Here is a 15545-nt window from a genome sequence, read left to right on the forward strand (position 1 = left end):
CCCCCCCCCCCCACTCCCACTGTCACTTCATACTGTTACCCTTCTCTCCCACTACCCTCCTAACCCTCATGGTTACCTTTACCCTCACTCCGTCACCTTTTCCTCTCACTGTCTTCCTTGTCCCCTCATAGTCTCCATCCCCCAATCTCACTGTCTCCTTCCCCACTCTTGCTGTTCTTCACCCCTTACACTGTCTCCTCGGGAAGTCAAACTGACATCATTTGGGGAATATTAATTGTCAATAGTTTTCAACCCAAATTTGTGTGATTGTGCCTAAAACAAACGAAGTGTTGATACAGTTTTGAGGATGCCTGAAAGGAGATCCATTCAAATCGCTGGCAATAAAATTTCTTTTCATTCCTGATGCTGCAGGGTGATCTCATAATATATTTGGAATTTTCCACATGATGTGCAGTACATTCCAAATTATTTGTACTCCAAATAAAAACATATTTGGCATTAGTCACATTTCTTACTGTTTCATAAACATTGTTTTACCATGGGTCTAGCTTTTCATTCCAATATCATCCATCACACAAGTTTTATCCTGATTGAATTCTGATAAAGATGAGTTATTTGCATTAATTTTATACTTACTACTCTTATATCCCTTTTAAACTCTGTTTACCTAAGTTAACGTTGAGCTGATTTATTCATAACTTCATAATTCATAACTGGCTGAGTGTTGTTTAGTTTTCTTTGAACTTCAATTGAGAGGTGATTAAAATTATGCCAAAAGAAGAGTCTGGGATTTATCTTTCTATGAATGCCAGAGTTTTCAGAGACTGAGTCTTAAAGGGAATGCTTATATAAACTATTAACATAACACTGGGTAGTCGGTACAATGACATGTCAAATAGGTAAGCGTCAGAAATATGTACTTTCAGTTTTAAGAATTAAAAGGGAGGGAGGTTCTATGGGGAATATTTTTTGTAGCATGGGGCAGCATGTGTTAAATACTGCTAACAGTTCAACTTGGGAACCACACTATGGGCCGGGGAAGGTGGAGCTGTCAACCATTAAATGACTACATTGAATTAGTATCTTAACAGTTCTCAGGTGAGGAGCTTCTGACTACTGCCAGCCCCTCCCCCATACTCCGCCTTTACACCCACCCCACCCCCTCTCAAATGTAAAGCTTTGGAACCACTCCAGGACACTGGAGAGCTTTCTCCAATTAGTCGTGTCACCAAAATCGGCTAACAGGACGGAGACCCTTTGCAATCGAAACAGTTTGAATCAAAATGTTAAAGCAATATCCTGCTTAGGCTATTTTCTTCTATAAAATGGGAAAATGAGTTTAATGAAAAGCATTCCTCTGAATTCTCCTCTCTGTTTAAACACTTTGAGCATTCTTCTGAAACTAGCAATCGTTTTGGCATGACTAACAGATAACATAACCATCTAATCACACTCCCTTCCAAAGACTGAACGTTTCAAAAGCCTGACTACTTTGATACTAAAAGGTTAATGATACGCTGCAGGATCTTCATGATACTTAATCGGAATCAGTCACACACTGTGACTTCAGTAATTCAGATATAACCTTAACAGATATAACCTTAACAAATAGAGCAATGAAATGCAGTCCACTGCTTGCACACGGTTGCTCTCCATCAGACCTGCCTTCTTCCTCTCTTGATGTCCTGGAGTCTGCAGTACATTCAATGTAAAATGACTACAGCCTCATAACATCATGTCACTTCATGGTCTCAGTCATTGCAGTGAAACTAGCCGTATGGTGATCATTTTCAGAATTAAATAGTATTTGTCAAAAGTAAATCATGTTGGAGCAGTCAGTTTTCTATGTTCTGAGAAAGGGTCACCAGACCTGAAATGTTAACTCTGATTTTTTTTCTTCACAGATGCTGCCAGACTTGCTGAGCTTTTCCAGCAACTTCTGTTTTAGTTTCTGTGTGCATGTTTTCGTCAGAAGGCTCCCCAAACTCATTGTGAAACTGCTCCTGTCCATCAGTGCGCAAGTGTCATGGTTTTGTTTAGGATTTGCAATTGATATATGGAATTATGCTGGAAATTAGAGGTGGAATCATTTTCATTCATTTTAAAATCTCCTCATCATTTAAAGCACACCCAAGCTCAGAAGAAATACTGTACAGAAAATAATACTTGTGGAAGTGTGGAGAAAAATCGCAGCTGTTAATTTTATTTAAGTGGCTAGCCTGATCTTCCTGTGGTTTACACTGCTGTCTACATTTTAAATGACAGTTTAATGTTTCTCTTTTACTATACTGGGAGCCTGCTGTCCCAGCTCACCCCTATATCCCCATTTCTACTTAAGCCCATCTTTCATCCTCAGCGGAGGTTGAGCAGGGAGTGTGGATCTAAGGAGGTTTTAGTATCACTGGCAGTGAAAGGATTATGAAATCCGGCCTCATAGTCTCAAAGCCAGGTCCCACTAGTCTCTACATGTGTTCGGAGTAACTGATAAATCTTAGAAAAAAGAAGTGAGGCCATGGGAAAAGAGAGTTCCCAGTCTCTGGATCATCGCAGATCGGGAGGTGGCTCCTGACATTTGGATCCATGTGGGAATTGCTTGAGCTAAATTTGGCTACAAGAAAAATACCATGGAGCTTAAATGGGTAATTATGCAGATGTTACTCAGATTAATATCTAGTTTAACAGCTGGATATAACTGCACAACTAACTCAGCAGCAAATTGACTAATGTCTCCCAACTATCTGATTAACACCCCTTCCCTGACCATCACTGTATCTGCTGACCTTCAAAAAACCCCCCATCATCATTACACCCCAACCATCAGTAACTCACCACCAACCAAATGTTTCATCCAGTGATCCACCTCCCTCCCCATCCATCTATTCACAACTGCACCCACCTACCCATCTTGCTCCTTTATTGCCCTCATTCCCTCCTCCTTCTCTCACCCTTCTACTCGCTTCACCACCTCACTCATGTTAACACATATAGTCATCTACCATACCCCACCCACTTTCCACATCATTTTGCCCACCTTTCCACCGACCTATTCCACCGAACTTACAGTCCCCCACCCACCTTATGCCTCCCCCCCACTAAGAATCAATCAAAGACTGGACCTTTAAATTTACCAGCCTATGACAGCTGGCAACATAAGGAGTAGGTGTTTTCTTTCTTTTCCAACTTTACTCCAATGAAATTTCCGGGGAATACAGCACTGCACATTTCTTTGACAGCTGCGATTGAAAGATCCCAGAAGGACTGTACAGAAGTGTGTGTCAGGATAATCTTCACGCACAACATTGCCACTGCTCAGAAGATTCAGGTTTATCTACTGTCAGGTCCCAGTGGGACCATCAGTGGACTCTTGAGCATTTCCAGTGAGCTAGAAGTTCAGAGTTCCAACTGAACATGGTTTCCCAGAACTTCTGACTCCATTGTGACCCTGCAAAGCAGTGAATGTCCCAGCATAGTGTACATGTCCAGGAATATCGGCCTGAGTCGAAGCCAACACAGTCAGAAGAGAAAATGCCAAACAAATTAAAATAAGACCATAAGACATAGGAGCAGAAATTAGGCCATTCAGCCCATCGAGTCTGCTCCACCATTCATTCATGGCTGATAAGTTTCTCAACCCCATTCTCCCGCTTTCTCCCCGTAACCCTTGATCCCTTTGACGATCAAGAACCTATCTGTCTCCAGAATATAAATATACTCAATAACCTGGCCTCCACAGCCTTCTGAGGCAGTGAATTCTATAGATTCACCACTCTCTGGCTGAAGAAGTTTCTCCTTATCTCTGTTCTGAAAGGTCTTCACTTTATGAAAAGGCTCTGTCCTCGAATCCTAGTCTCTCCTACCAATGGAAACAATGGAAAAATAAAGTAGTATGCAATGTAAAAGTAAGACCAATTATGGTAAAGAAAGATTATTTTAATTGCAAAGCAAGATGACAATAGTCAATGGAATTTACAGTTAGGTTTATGCACTGCCAATGGTGTTAATTATTCTAGAACAATCGGTCTATGTATAGCTACTAATTGCATACAGCTGAAAATGAGTACCCAGTCATTGAATTGTGTCTACTGGATAATTGGATGGAGTTGTCTATCTTATTACTTTGTTTGTAGATGCCTACAGCAGGAATATAGTCAAAACCTGCCAACTGCCAGCATCATCATTTGTTTCCACAATGAAGCCTGGTCTACTCTTCTGAGGACAGTAAACAGTGTAATGGACACTGCCCCGAAGAAATTTCTCAAGGAAATCATCTTAGTGGATGACCTAAGTAACCAAGGTATATTTTAATTGAAAAATTCAATAGATAATGAAATATGAGAGAGAAGAAGTGTGCATTTATTATTGATTGAGAAATGAGGCTAGAGAACTGGTATTTCATTTGAAAGTAGAGAGGAGGAAAGTAAATATATTTGTCTCGGTCAGTAGCGTCTACTCAAGAAGAGACTTCTCCATGTGAGCTCCAATCCAATTATCACTGTACTCGGCAGGGGCATGGACAGCAAATTTAAAGTCGTAATCTTTCCAAATGGTATCCCGTCATTCTCTACTATACATGAACGTGCTTTCTCTCTTCTTGGAGTTATTTGTCCAGCCTCCAGAAAATGTTGAATTTTACTGCTAAAATGGTCCAATCTGCTTAATTTTTCAATGCTTTGTATTTCATCATTGTTGGACTTTTATTTTTTAAAAAAGTTGTTACTTTTATATGAGATTGATCACAGTTCAACTGACGTCAACCATCTGAATGGTGGAGACCAACTTTCAATACAGATCTGCACATCAACATTGCACCTTGGAGTGCTCATGCACCCTCCATTGTAATGTTGCTGCCTGGACAATCTGCAGGCAGGGATAGGCACCCAGCTCAGGGATTAGACCCCAGCTTTCTCTCTTAATGCTCATTCACTTTCTGTCGATTTGAATGCTTCCAGTATCTCTGCCATTCCTTGCTATTTAACACAGTTACAAAACCAGGCATCTTGTCATAGTTGTCAGTATTGATCAATCCAGTGGGTAAACATGTTGCTGTATGGCATCATGCTACATTAATGTCACACCTACAACATGTGCCAGCAGCTTATGAGGCAAACACACTGCTTGTGCTTCAATCAAATGGCCATGTCTCAAAGTTCCATGGGGAGTAGTCATCGTCAGGTTAAGGGAGACAGTCTTCAGTGTGTATTTACTAGCGCAATAAGTCAAAGGTAGAGTCCTGACTTGGTGCAGGGGCTTTTACATGGTCAGTCAGCTGCTTGGGGTGGTCTGGGTCAGGGCTTCCATATCACTGCACGCCAGGTATTGGGCCACGGTCAGTCCTACAAGTGCAGTACAACTAGTCCAGGGATTTGTGGTAAGTCCATCAGGGAGCTGCACAGAGATCAATTGGGGCCTGGTCATTCATTAGTCAGGGATATCTGTTCAAGTCAGTCAAGTCCAATGGTCAGCTCAGTGAAAGTAGAGGCAGGCAAAGGGAAATTATTTGGGGCATTTGTTAGGTGGGGAAATTGGAGAAGTCAATAGTGGGGATTGAAGACAGATTTTGGAGAAGCAGGGGGACATAATTGTAAAGAGAGCAACTTAGTACACAAAGTTGGGAGATGATAGAGCATTGATGGACATGGGTTACCGCACATAGTGGTAGGATGGGGGGTGTCATTTATGGTCACAACCACCATAGCTTTAATGGGGGGGACTGTGCAGCAAAGTAGTTGGCATGAACTGAGAACAATAAATGTTGGAGATCACAGCAGGTCAGGCAGCGTCCACGGAGAGAGAGCAAGCTAACGTTTCAAGTGTAGATGACTCCTCTTCAGAGCTGAAGTGAAGTGCGGAGGGAGCAGCATTTATGCTATAGTTGGGGATTGGTGTGGGGTGTTGAGTGGTGGGAGAGAAAGGATGTTTATAGTTCAGATTAAGCGATTGGAATGTGCGAATGGCAGAATAATGGTGTGTCTAACTGTCAGACTTGAAAGAACATATAGTCCAACTGAGTTGGAGGGCTGGGACTCAGGGTAATGTTGGGAGATGAAGATGTAAATGAAAGAGATACGTAGGAACATAGAAACATTGAAACCAGGAGCAGGAGTGGGCCATTCAGCCTTTCTAGCCTGCTCCAACATTCAATATGATCATGGCTGATCCTCTATCTCAATACCATATTCCTGCTATCTCACAATATCCATTGATGCCTTTTAGAATTTGAAAATGCATCCAGCTCTGTGGAAGCTGAGTGCTGATGGGCAGTCAGGAAGTGCAAGGAAGAAAACAACATGGAGGTTCAGGGGGCTCATTGTCATGCTGAACCTGTGGCTCCCTTTGCCCCTCCATATTCATTTAACTCATAAATGTGTACAGGAATTGGAAAATGGCAGAGAACATACCCAAAGTGGGCAGAGTAATAGTCGTCTCTGTGAAACAGAAATGATCACAGGTGATATTAAAAGTGGTAACTGTGGGCTACTATTCACAAAGACATTTGAGGACCTTGTGGGCTTCACAGGGGCATAGAGCTGATCTCCTCTCACCTTGAAATGTAAGTATTCGCCAGTAGGCTCTTATTGACAATGCTGGGAATGGTTATGCGGGGAATGGTGGTGAGGGCATAAAGTATCATAGTGTACTGCTTGTACAGCTTTCATCAGAATAAGATCCTCTGTGTCAAAGGTCTTCCATACCCCTCCTTGTTGGAGTCCTCCAGGGTCCACTGTAAGTACGACTATGCTAAACCATCATTTGCGAGTGATGCGAATACTGACTGCTCACAGTACTAAGAACCTGCTGTATTTCTGATGTTCTCCATGTAGGACCATTTGAACTGTGACCAATAGATCAAGCCACAGTAGGAGTCATTGCTGCTGTGGTTACAGCACGAGAAATACAGTCAGAGCAGCAAGCAAGCCCGGGGCCAATAAGAACATCCAGTAGCTGCCAAACAATCTCCACATGAAAAAGTCATAATTGAAGGTCCCCTCAAGATGCAAGAGTTACAGGAGGCCCAGAGACTATCATCCATGATGCTATTTCCTTGAGAAGACCAAGGCTCAGTGTTGCAGATCTCCTAGGACACCATCACAGAACTATGCTGGAGGAAGTCCTGTGACCGTCCTATCCCAGTGACAGCTGGATTAAACCTTTATACTACTGGCTGCTTCTATTGATCCGTTGGGGAACTGTGTGGGATCTTGCAGCCCTCGATCCAAAAATACATCCCGTTTGTTGTGGATGCAGTTTGTTCCCCATTGCATTGGGGTTCATCTTGTTTCCCCGTGATGAGGAAAGTGCTGCAGCCCAGGCAGTAGGCTTTGTCAGAATAGCTGGCTTTCCCTAGGGCTGCAGGAAACTAGAGACTGTTCCTACACCAGATTGACAGCATCATATCATATTACAGCTGACTTCATCAGTAGAAAAGGGACCCATTTCATTAATGTACAAGTGATATGTGATCATCAGTATCACATCTTGTTAGTCTATACCATGTACCAATGAACTGTCATGATGCTTATATCCTTGAGAACTCCCAGGTTCGTACTTCATTTCAAGGGCTGGATGCCTACAAGAATGGTCATTAGGAGACCAGGACTACACTCTGCTTCGTGGATGATTATTTCATTACATGTATTTCAAATAATATAAGCTAAGTTTTTATCACATACTTTAAGGACAAAACAAAAATGCGTTCCTGTTTTTTTTTTCCATCCTTTTCTCATTCCTAAGTGATTTATTGTGACTGGAAACACCCTTTATTATTCAGCATCTAACTGGCTATATAAAAGCAAGGGTACGTGGAAATATTCATCAATCAAGCACAAATTATTTATATGTAGTTCAGGAGATCTCAGTTCATTACTTCTCCCATAAATCTTCAGTCCATTTTACAAATTGAAATCAAGGTCAAATTTTAATAGGATGCAACTAAAAAAAATTGAACTACTCAACAATGTACAAATTCATACAGGCAGTCCCTACATTGGAAATGGGTTCTGTTCTGGAGTTAATACCATTTGGAACACAATGCAGGACAATGTAAAGCAGCTGTTCTTAAGTACAGGAAATGTTTATTTGTTGAGTCTTTAAAATTACACCCATGAATGGGAGCACGTTCCTATGTGCAGCATTCGTAAGTCAGATGTACATACACTGTGGAAGTCCTATGCATTGTAGTTATATGCACAATTAAATCACTTGTAATTTAACTCTCACACACAGACAGAAAATCTGGGAATCAACAGAGCTTGCTTTAAAATATGTCTATTTTAATAAAACACTCATTCTGTAAGTCCCTTAAAGATGAATTAATAAAACATACAATATTTGGATGTCAGCATGAAATCTCCTCTATTTTGTTTGCTTCAATTGCAAGAATTCCATCAATTGGAATCATGAATCAATCAATCAATCATGAACATCATCATGTATTCAGTCATTTTTCCACAGTGCCTAATCACCTAATTTGTTTAGGGGAGTCTCTCTGTATTTTTTATTGGTACCAAAATCAACAATTCACACATTATACCTTTAAATAACTCTCTAATATCGTTATGCACTGTCCTGCTTACACAATATACTTTTGACAGGATCTTAACAGTCAGTATCTTTGTCTACAATAAAAATAGAGTAAAACTGACCAGGCAACATCCAACCATTAACATTTTCCCAGTTTTGCTGACCATTTAAACACACTTTGCATTATTCGAAGACTCTTGCCATTCTGGCCACAGTCTTTAACCAATATTAGCAAAGAACAATTGATAATTTATTTGGTTAGGCAGGACCTGGGAATGAGGAACAGTGTTAATGGGTGAGATTTTAACTCACTCAAAGCATGTCTACTTGCACAGAGTTAAAAATGGAGTCCAACATTTCAGATCAATGATTTTTCATCAGACCTTGTTTCTCTCTCCACAGATACTGCCTGACCAATTGTGAGTTTTCACCATTTATTTCAGATAAATGTGTTATTTTCTTTTGGTAATTTATTTCTCTGTTCTCCTGATGTTGTTGGCACTGAATGTTTGCCACATTTGCTTTCTTAGCTGCAGGCACTGCACTCGCTTCTCACATTGTCCTGTAAGTCTCATAACATATTTCAACATGGAATGTCCCACATAAGTACAAGTATTATTTATTTTATACTTATTTGCTAATTATAAAAGAAAATAAGACAAAAATATTATGATATATACTGAATTCATGTTCAACTAATTTCTTGAAAGCTTTGTTAATGTTACACAGAATCCAAATTAAACATCCCATTATATGTGAACATTAAGCACAAATACATTCTAGACAAGTGCCAATTTAAACATTGTATTCCTGTGACCAGCCCAGTTGCATGGAATTGTGTTAGCCATTATTTTGTTTGAAACTATTGCATTAGTTAAAATGAGATTTAGAAATGACCATAAGATGTTGGAGCAGAAGTAGGCCATTCGACCATCTCATCTGCACTGTGATTCAATGAGATGGTGACCGATTGGATAGTCCTCAGCTCCACTTTCCTGCCTTTTCTCAATTGCCCTTGATTCTCTATAAAAACCAAAAGAACTGCAGATGCTGTAAGTCAGAAACAAAAGCAGAAATTGCTGGAAAAGCTCAGCATCTGGCAGCATCTGTGAAGAGAAATCAGAGTTAGTGTTTTGAGTCCGGTGACCCTTCCTCACAACCTGGGAAGGGTCACCGGATCCAAAATGTTAACTCTGATTTCTCTTTACAGATGCTGCCAGACCTGCTGAGCTTTTCCAGCAATTTCTGTTTTTGACCCGTGATTCCCTGATAACCTCAGCCTTGAATAGACCCAATGATACAGCCTCTATAGCGCTCTGCAATAGACAATTTCTCAGATTTACTAACCTCTAACCTGTTCTCATCTCTGTACTAACTGGGTGACCCCTTACTCTGAGATTATACTTCCTGGTCGTAGAGTCTCCCACAAAGGGAAACAATTTCTCAGTATCTACCGTGCTAAGCTTCCTTCCCCCCGCCCAAGAATCTTATTTTATTCAATAAAGTCACCTCTCATTCTTCTAAACTTCAATTTGTACAGACCCACTCAATTTCTCCTTATAAGAAAGTCCCTCCATACCTGGGATCAACCTAGTGAAGCCTGTTTGGACTGCTTCCATTGCCAATATAGATAAAAGGACCAAAACTGTTCACAGGATTCTAGGTGTGGTCCAAGCAGTGCCTAGTATTGTTTTAGCAAGGTTTCCTTATTTTTATAATTTATTACCTTCAAAATAAAGACAATTTGCCTTCCCTATTACTTGCTGACATGGCATGTTAGGTTTTTTTGTGATTTAAGCATGAGGACTCCAAAATCCCTCGCTGCCGCAATATAAGTAACATTGATCTTTTCTATTCTTCCTCCTAAAGTGCATAACCTCACGTTTTCCCACATTATATTAAATCTACCAAGTCTTTGCTCTTTTGCCTAATCTCAGTGAAGAGAGGATTCCAGGCTGATTCCAGGGATGGCGGGACTGACATACGAGGAGAGATTGACTAGGTTAAGAATGTTTTCGCTGGAGTTTAGATGAAGGAGGTGTATCTCATACAGACGTATAAAATTCTGACAGGACTAGACAGGGTACATGCAGGGAGGACGTTCCCGACGGTGGGTGTGTCCAGAACCAGAGGTCACAGCATGAGGATTTGGGGTAGACCATTTAGGACGGAGATGTGGAGACATGTCTTCACCCAAAGAGTGCTGAGCCTCTGGAATTCATTACCATAGGAAGTAGTTGATGCCAAAACATTGAATGTATTCAAGAGGTGGCTAGATATAGCATTTGGGGCAAATGGGATCAAAGGTTATGGGGAGAAAGCAGGGTCAGGCTATTGAGTTGGACGATCAGCCATGATTGTGATGAATGGTGGAGCAGGCTTGAAGGGCCAAATGGCCTCCTCCTGCTCCTATCTTCTATGTTTCTGTCTATAGTCTTCTGTAGACTCTTTGTGTCATCTTCTCTACTTGCCATTGTATCTATTTTTGTGTCATCTGCAACCTTGGTTATAATACATTCACTTTCCTCATCCAAGTCATTAATATATGTTGTAAATAATTGTGGCATGTAGGGTGTTGTAATTGAAAGATGAAGTTGCTTGAATCACTGTGCAATACGAGTAGCAGCAAGCATAGGAATCTTTTGCCCAAACTGTGCCTTTCATTGTTCTATCTTTGGAAAATTACTTTTAGTTTCTAGACAATACATTACCCTTCAATTTATTTGCTCTGTTTTTATTGTTCTGCTTGGGTTGACATAATGAGCTATCGCATTCTCAGCTTCCGCTAATACCACAACTCAGCCAACTGATAGGAGCTGCAAAGAGCAGCCCAGGGAAGATGCTGCCTCCAGTTTCCCTTCCTTGTTGCAAAAAGGCATCTGACTGCTAACACTGGTCGGGTAAAATTCGTAACAAAGCAGATCATATACACTCGGGAAGAAATTAATTTCTGTGAATGAGAGGCTTTTCACATTTGTTGCTGCCAAATGTTCCAAACACAATTGTGACTTCAATCTGTGTACGTTATTCATGTGGATTACCTATGGTTAATGAAACATTCCCATTACAAGTGAGTATAAATAACATTCTGCGTGACATTTATTGAGAGCACAAAATCTCATTTGTGTTTAGAAATGATGACGCCTTGTAGATTTAGGGATTTTATTGCTAATTTTGTGTGGAATTATGATTAATTCTTCTTTTCATAGGACATTTGAAGGCAGCTTTGAGTGAGTATGTATCCAAGCTGGATGGTGTGAAGTTGATTCGAAGCAATAAGAGATTGGGGGTAATTGGAGCTCGCTTACTTGGTGCAGCGCGGGCAACAGGGGATGTCTTGATTTTCATGGACTCACATTGCGAATGCCACATTGGCTGGCTTGAACCACTATTGGATCGAATAGCTCATGACAGGTATGGTTGGTGAGCTATCGTTTTTAAAGCTCAATGAAAACAGTTGTTTGAAGCTGAAAATAATATTTCCTCAGTGTGATTTGATAAACATCCAGTTGCACCAGGTGGTACATTGCTATCTTTTAGTTTCAATGTATTGTAGATCAAAATAGCATCTATTTAATATTATTTAGTGTGACACTCAGTCTTGAGTTTTCAACTTGAACTTTAATTTTAGCTGGCACTGCAATGGTGGTGGTACTTTTGGATTCCGTGAATCTTAACAGAAGAAAGGAAACCATTTCAAATTGCATTTCTACTCCTGACAATGGTCCAATAAACTGGGTGAGCCAAACTGTACTCTAATGAAATACCCTGAGGGATGATTTACCTTTTCACATGAGTGAATTTGAAAATCAGGCAAATGATTTCCTCCATCAGTTTTCTAGTAAAGCTGTCGAAGGTGACCATTGTTACAAAGCTCCAATTCAGTAATGGTCATGCACATGAGCTAGGATTACCTGTGAAAATGATTCTCAGCATATCTCAAAGTGACTTAAGCAGAGGAAGGCCAGTGATCATAATTCAAAATCTTAACAATTTAGGTACAAGACATCTGTTTCAATTCTCTATCATAAAATGGTGAAAATTTCCATTTGTAGTGATTGTAACAAGGTCAGCCAGGTGGACCTCATAAAATATGAGTTCCCTGATTGGGGCTGTTAATCTAGTTCAATCAGAGATCCCTGGCTCACAGATAAGAACAGAGTATCAGAGATCCTGTTCGCTCTGAGAGCTGGCTCTGAGGGAGCTGGGTCAGTGTCAAGAACTCACCATGTGTAAATAAAGGATGACTGGGTGATGGGATACTGGCCTCTGTGAAATTATTTCACTGGTGACAAGAGAAAAGCACAGTCCTGAAGAAATTTGCTCACAACAGTCATCTTTGAGTTGAGGTAAGCACTTCTGGCATCATGCCGTTATTTGGGAAGCTTGACGCGTTTGATCTTGGCATCAAAGATTGGGCCCAGGATGTGAAAAGAAAATGTTTTGTTTTCTGGACAAATGACATTGGGGCAAATGAAAAGCAATGAGCAATTCTCCTGACAGCTTGTGGACCCGTAGCTTTTTCAGTTATTACGAGCCTAACTTTCCCTGAGGCACCAGATACTAAGACATTTCAAGAATTGACGGATTTATTTAAGGAATATTACCGCCCCGAGCCTCCTCTAATTCTGAGAGGCTATTGGTTTTACTCAGCAATTCGAGAACCAGAGGAATCTGTATTGGATCAGAGATAGTAGGAACTGCAGATGCTGGAGAATCCGAGACAACAAGGTGCAGGGCTGGATGAACACAGCAGGCCAAGCAGCATCATAGGAGCAGAGAGGCTGACGTTTCGGGCCTAGACCCTTCATCAGAAAAGGGGGAGGGGAAGGGGGTTTTGAAATAAATAGGGAGAGAGTGGGAGGCGGATAGAAGAGGGATAGAGGAGAGGATAGGTGGAGAGGAAACAAACAGGTCGAAGAGGCGGGGATGGGGCCAGGAAAGGTGAGTGTAGGTAGGGAGTTAGGAAGGGGATAGGTCAGTCCAGGGAGGACGGACAGGTCAAGGGGGCGGGATGAGGTTGGTCGGTAGGAGATGGAGGTGCGGCTTGGGGTGGGAGGAGGGGATAGGTGGGAGGAAGAACAGGTTAGGGAGGCAGGGACGAGTTGGACTGGTTTTGGGATGCGGTGGGGGGAGGGGAGATTTTGAAACTTGTGAAATCCACATTGATACCATTGGGCTGCAGGGTTCCCAAGCGGAATATGAGTTGCTGTTCCTGCAACCTTCGGGTGGCATCGTTGTGGCACTGCAGGAGGCCCAGGATGGACATGTCGTCTGAGGAATGGGAGGGGGAGTTGAAATGGTTCGCGACTGGGAGGTGCAGTTGTTTGTTGCGAACCGAGCGTAGGTGTTCTGCAAAGCGGTCCCCGAGTCTCCGCTTGGTTTCCCCGATGTAGAGGAAGCCACACCGGGTACAGCGGATGCAGTATACCACATTGGCAGATGTGCAGGTGAACATCTGCTTGATGTGGAAAGTCTTCTTGGGGCCTGGGATGGGGGTGAGGGAGGAGGTATGAGGGCAGGTGTAGCACTTCCTGCGGTTGCAGGGAAAAGTGCCGGGTGTGGTGGAGCTGGAGGGGAGTGTGGAGCGGACAAGGGAGTCACGGAGAGAGTTGTCCCTCCGGAAAGCAGATAAAGGTGGGGAGGGAAAGATGTCTTTGGTGGTGGGGTCGGATTGCAGATGGCGGAAGTGTCGGAGGATGATGCGTTGGATCCGGAGGTTGGTGGGGTGGTACGTGAGGACGAGGGGGATTCTTTTTTGGTTTTTACTGCGTGGACGGGGTGTGAGGGATGAGGTGCGGGAGATGTGGGAGACACGGTTGAGGGCGTTCTCGACCACCGAGGAGGGGAAGTTACGGTCCTTGAAAAACGAGGACAACTGAGATGTACGGGAGTGGAATGCCTCATCCTGGGAGCAGATGCGGCAGAGGCGAAGGAATTGGGAATAGGGGATAGCATTTTTGCAGGAAGGTGGGTGGGAGGAGGAGTATTCTAGGTAGCTGTGGGAGTCGGTGGGCTTGAAATGAATATCGGTTTCGAGGTGGTTGCCCGATATGGAGACAGAGAGGTCCAGGAAGGGGAGAGAGGTGTTAGAGATGGTCCAGGTAAATTTAAGGTTGGGGTGGAAGGTGTTAGTGAAGTGTATGAACTGTTCGAGCTCCTCGTGGGAGCACGAGGCGGCGCCGATACAGTCATCAATGTAACGGAGGAAGAGGTGGGGTTTAGGGCCGGTGTAGGTACGGAAGAGGGATTGTTCCACGTAACCTACAAAGAGGCAGGCGTAGCTTGGGCCCATGCGGGTACCCATGGCTACCCCCTTTGTCTGTAGGAAGTGGGAGGAATTGAAAGAGAAGTTGTTGAGTGTGAGGACGAGTTCGGCTAAGCGGATGAGGGTGTCAGTGGAGGGGGACTGGTCGGGCTCCAACCTCTCCCCCGCAGAACGTACATACCATAAAAGTCTTTTTGGAAAGAATGAAGATTTTCATTTAGCCCTATTGAGCTGCAATTCAACACTGGTGCCAAACAATCTGAACCTATACAAGCTTCAGATGGGCTGTAGTCTGCGAACGTATCTTCCCTCTCTTTCCCAGTGGCTAATGTCAAGAGTTACAGTGTAGGACCATGAATAAGCACAACAGAAAGAAAAATGTTCCAATCATGCACTTTCACTCAATGTTTTAGGGTTCACAATCTGCCATATTAGAAAAGGACACTCATGAGTGGCTCAGTGACTAGTAAATCAAGGGCACTGTGCTTGTGAGGCTCCAACTGAGATTGCACCTTATCCAAATGGCATCATTTGAAGAAGAAGGAGAGACTGACTTTCACAAGAAAAGAAGCCAATGGCTGAATGACCCGCATACCCTGATCCTCAGGAAGACATTGTGCCAACACAGATAAGGATTGATAGAATAGAGACAAAGACTGAAGGCTCTCAGAGCAATAGTGTGCATCCATAACATCCAAAGAAACTCCTTACACATCTAGGGATTATTCATAAAACCATCACACAGACTTTAATTTCTGCAGCACCACTTTTTAAAGAATACTAATTTCTTTAACCC

At 42.4% G+C, this 15545-nt stretch overlaps 1 protein-coding gene across 1 annotated transcript in view; it reads left to right on the forward strand.

Moving 5' to 3' along the window:
* The window catches only part of LOC125485410 (polypeptide N-acetylgalactosaminyltransferase 15-like), a 14113-nt gene extending 1955 nt beyond the window's left edge, over positions 1 to 12158 (forward strand). Inside the window, exons 2-4 of the mRNA XM_048608082.1 lie at positions 4089 to 4255; positions 11691 to 11895; positions 12113 to 12158. Coding sequence (XP_048464039.1) covers positions 4089 to 4255; positions 11691 to 11895; positions 12113 to 12158 — 418 coding nt within the window. The remainder of the gene's footprint in view (positions 1 to 4088; positions 4256 to 11690; positions 11896 to 12112) is intronic.
* The last annotated feature ends 3387 nt before the right edge of the window (positions 12159 to 15545 follow it).

This window comes from Rhincodon typus, chromosome 2 (genome assembly GCF_021869965.1).
Source record: "Rhincodon typus isolate 14 chromosome 2, sRhiTyp1.1, whole genome shotgun sequence".
Taxonomy (NCBI): Eukaryota; Metazoa; Chordata; class Chondrichthyes; order Orectolobiformes; family Rhincodontidae; genus Rhincodon; species Rhincodon typus.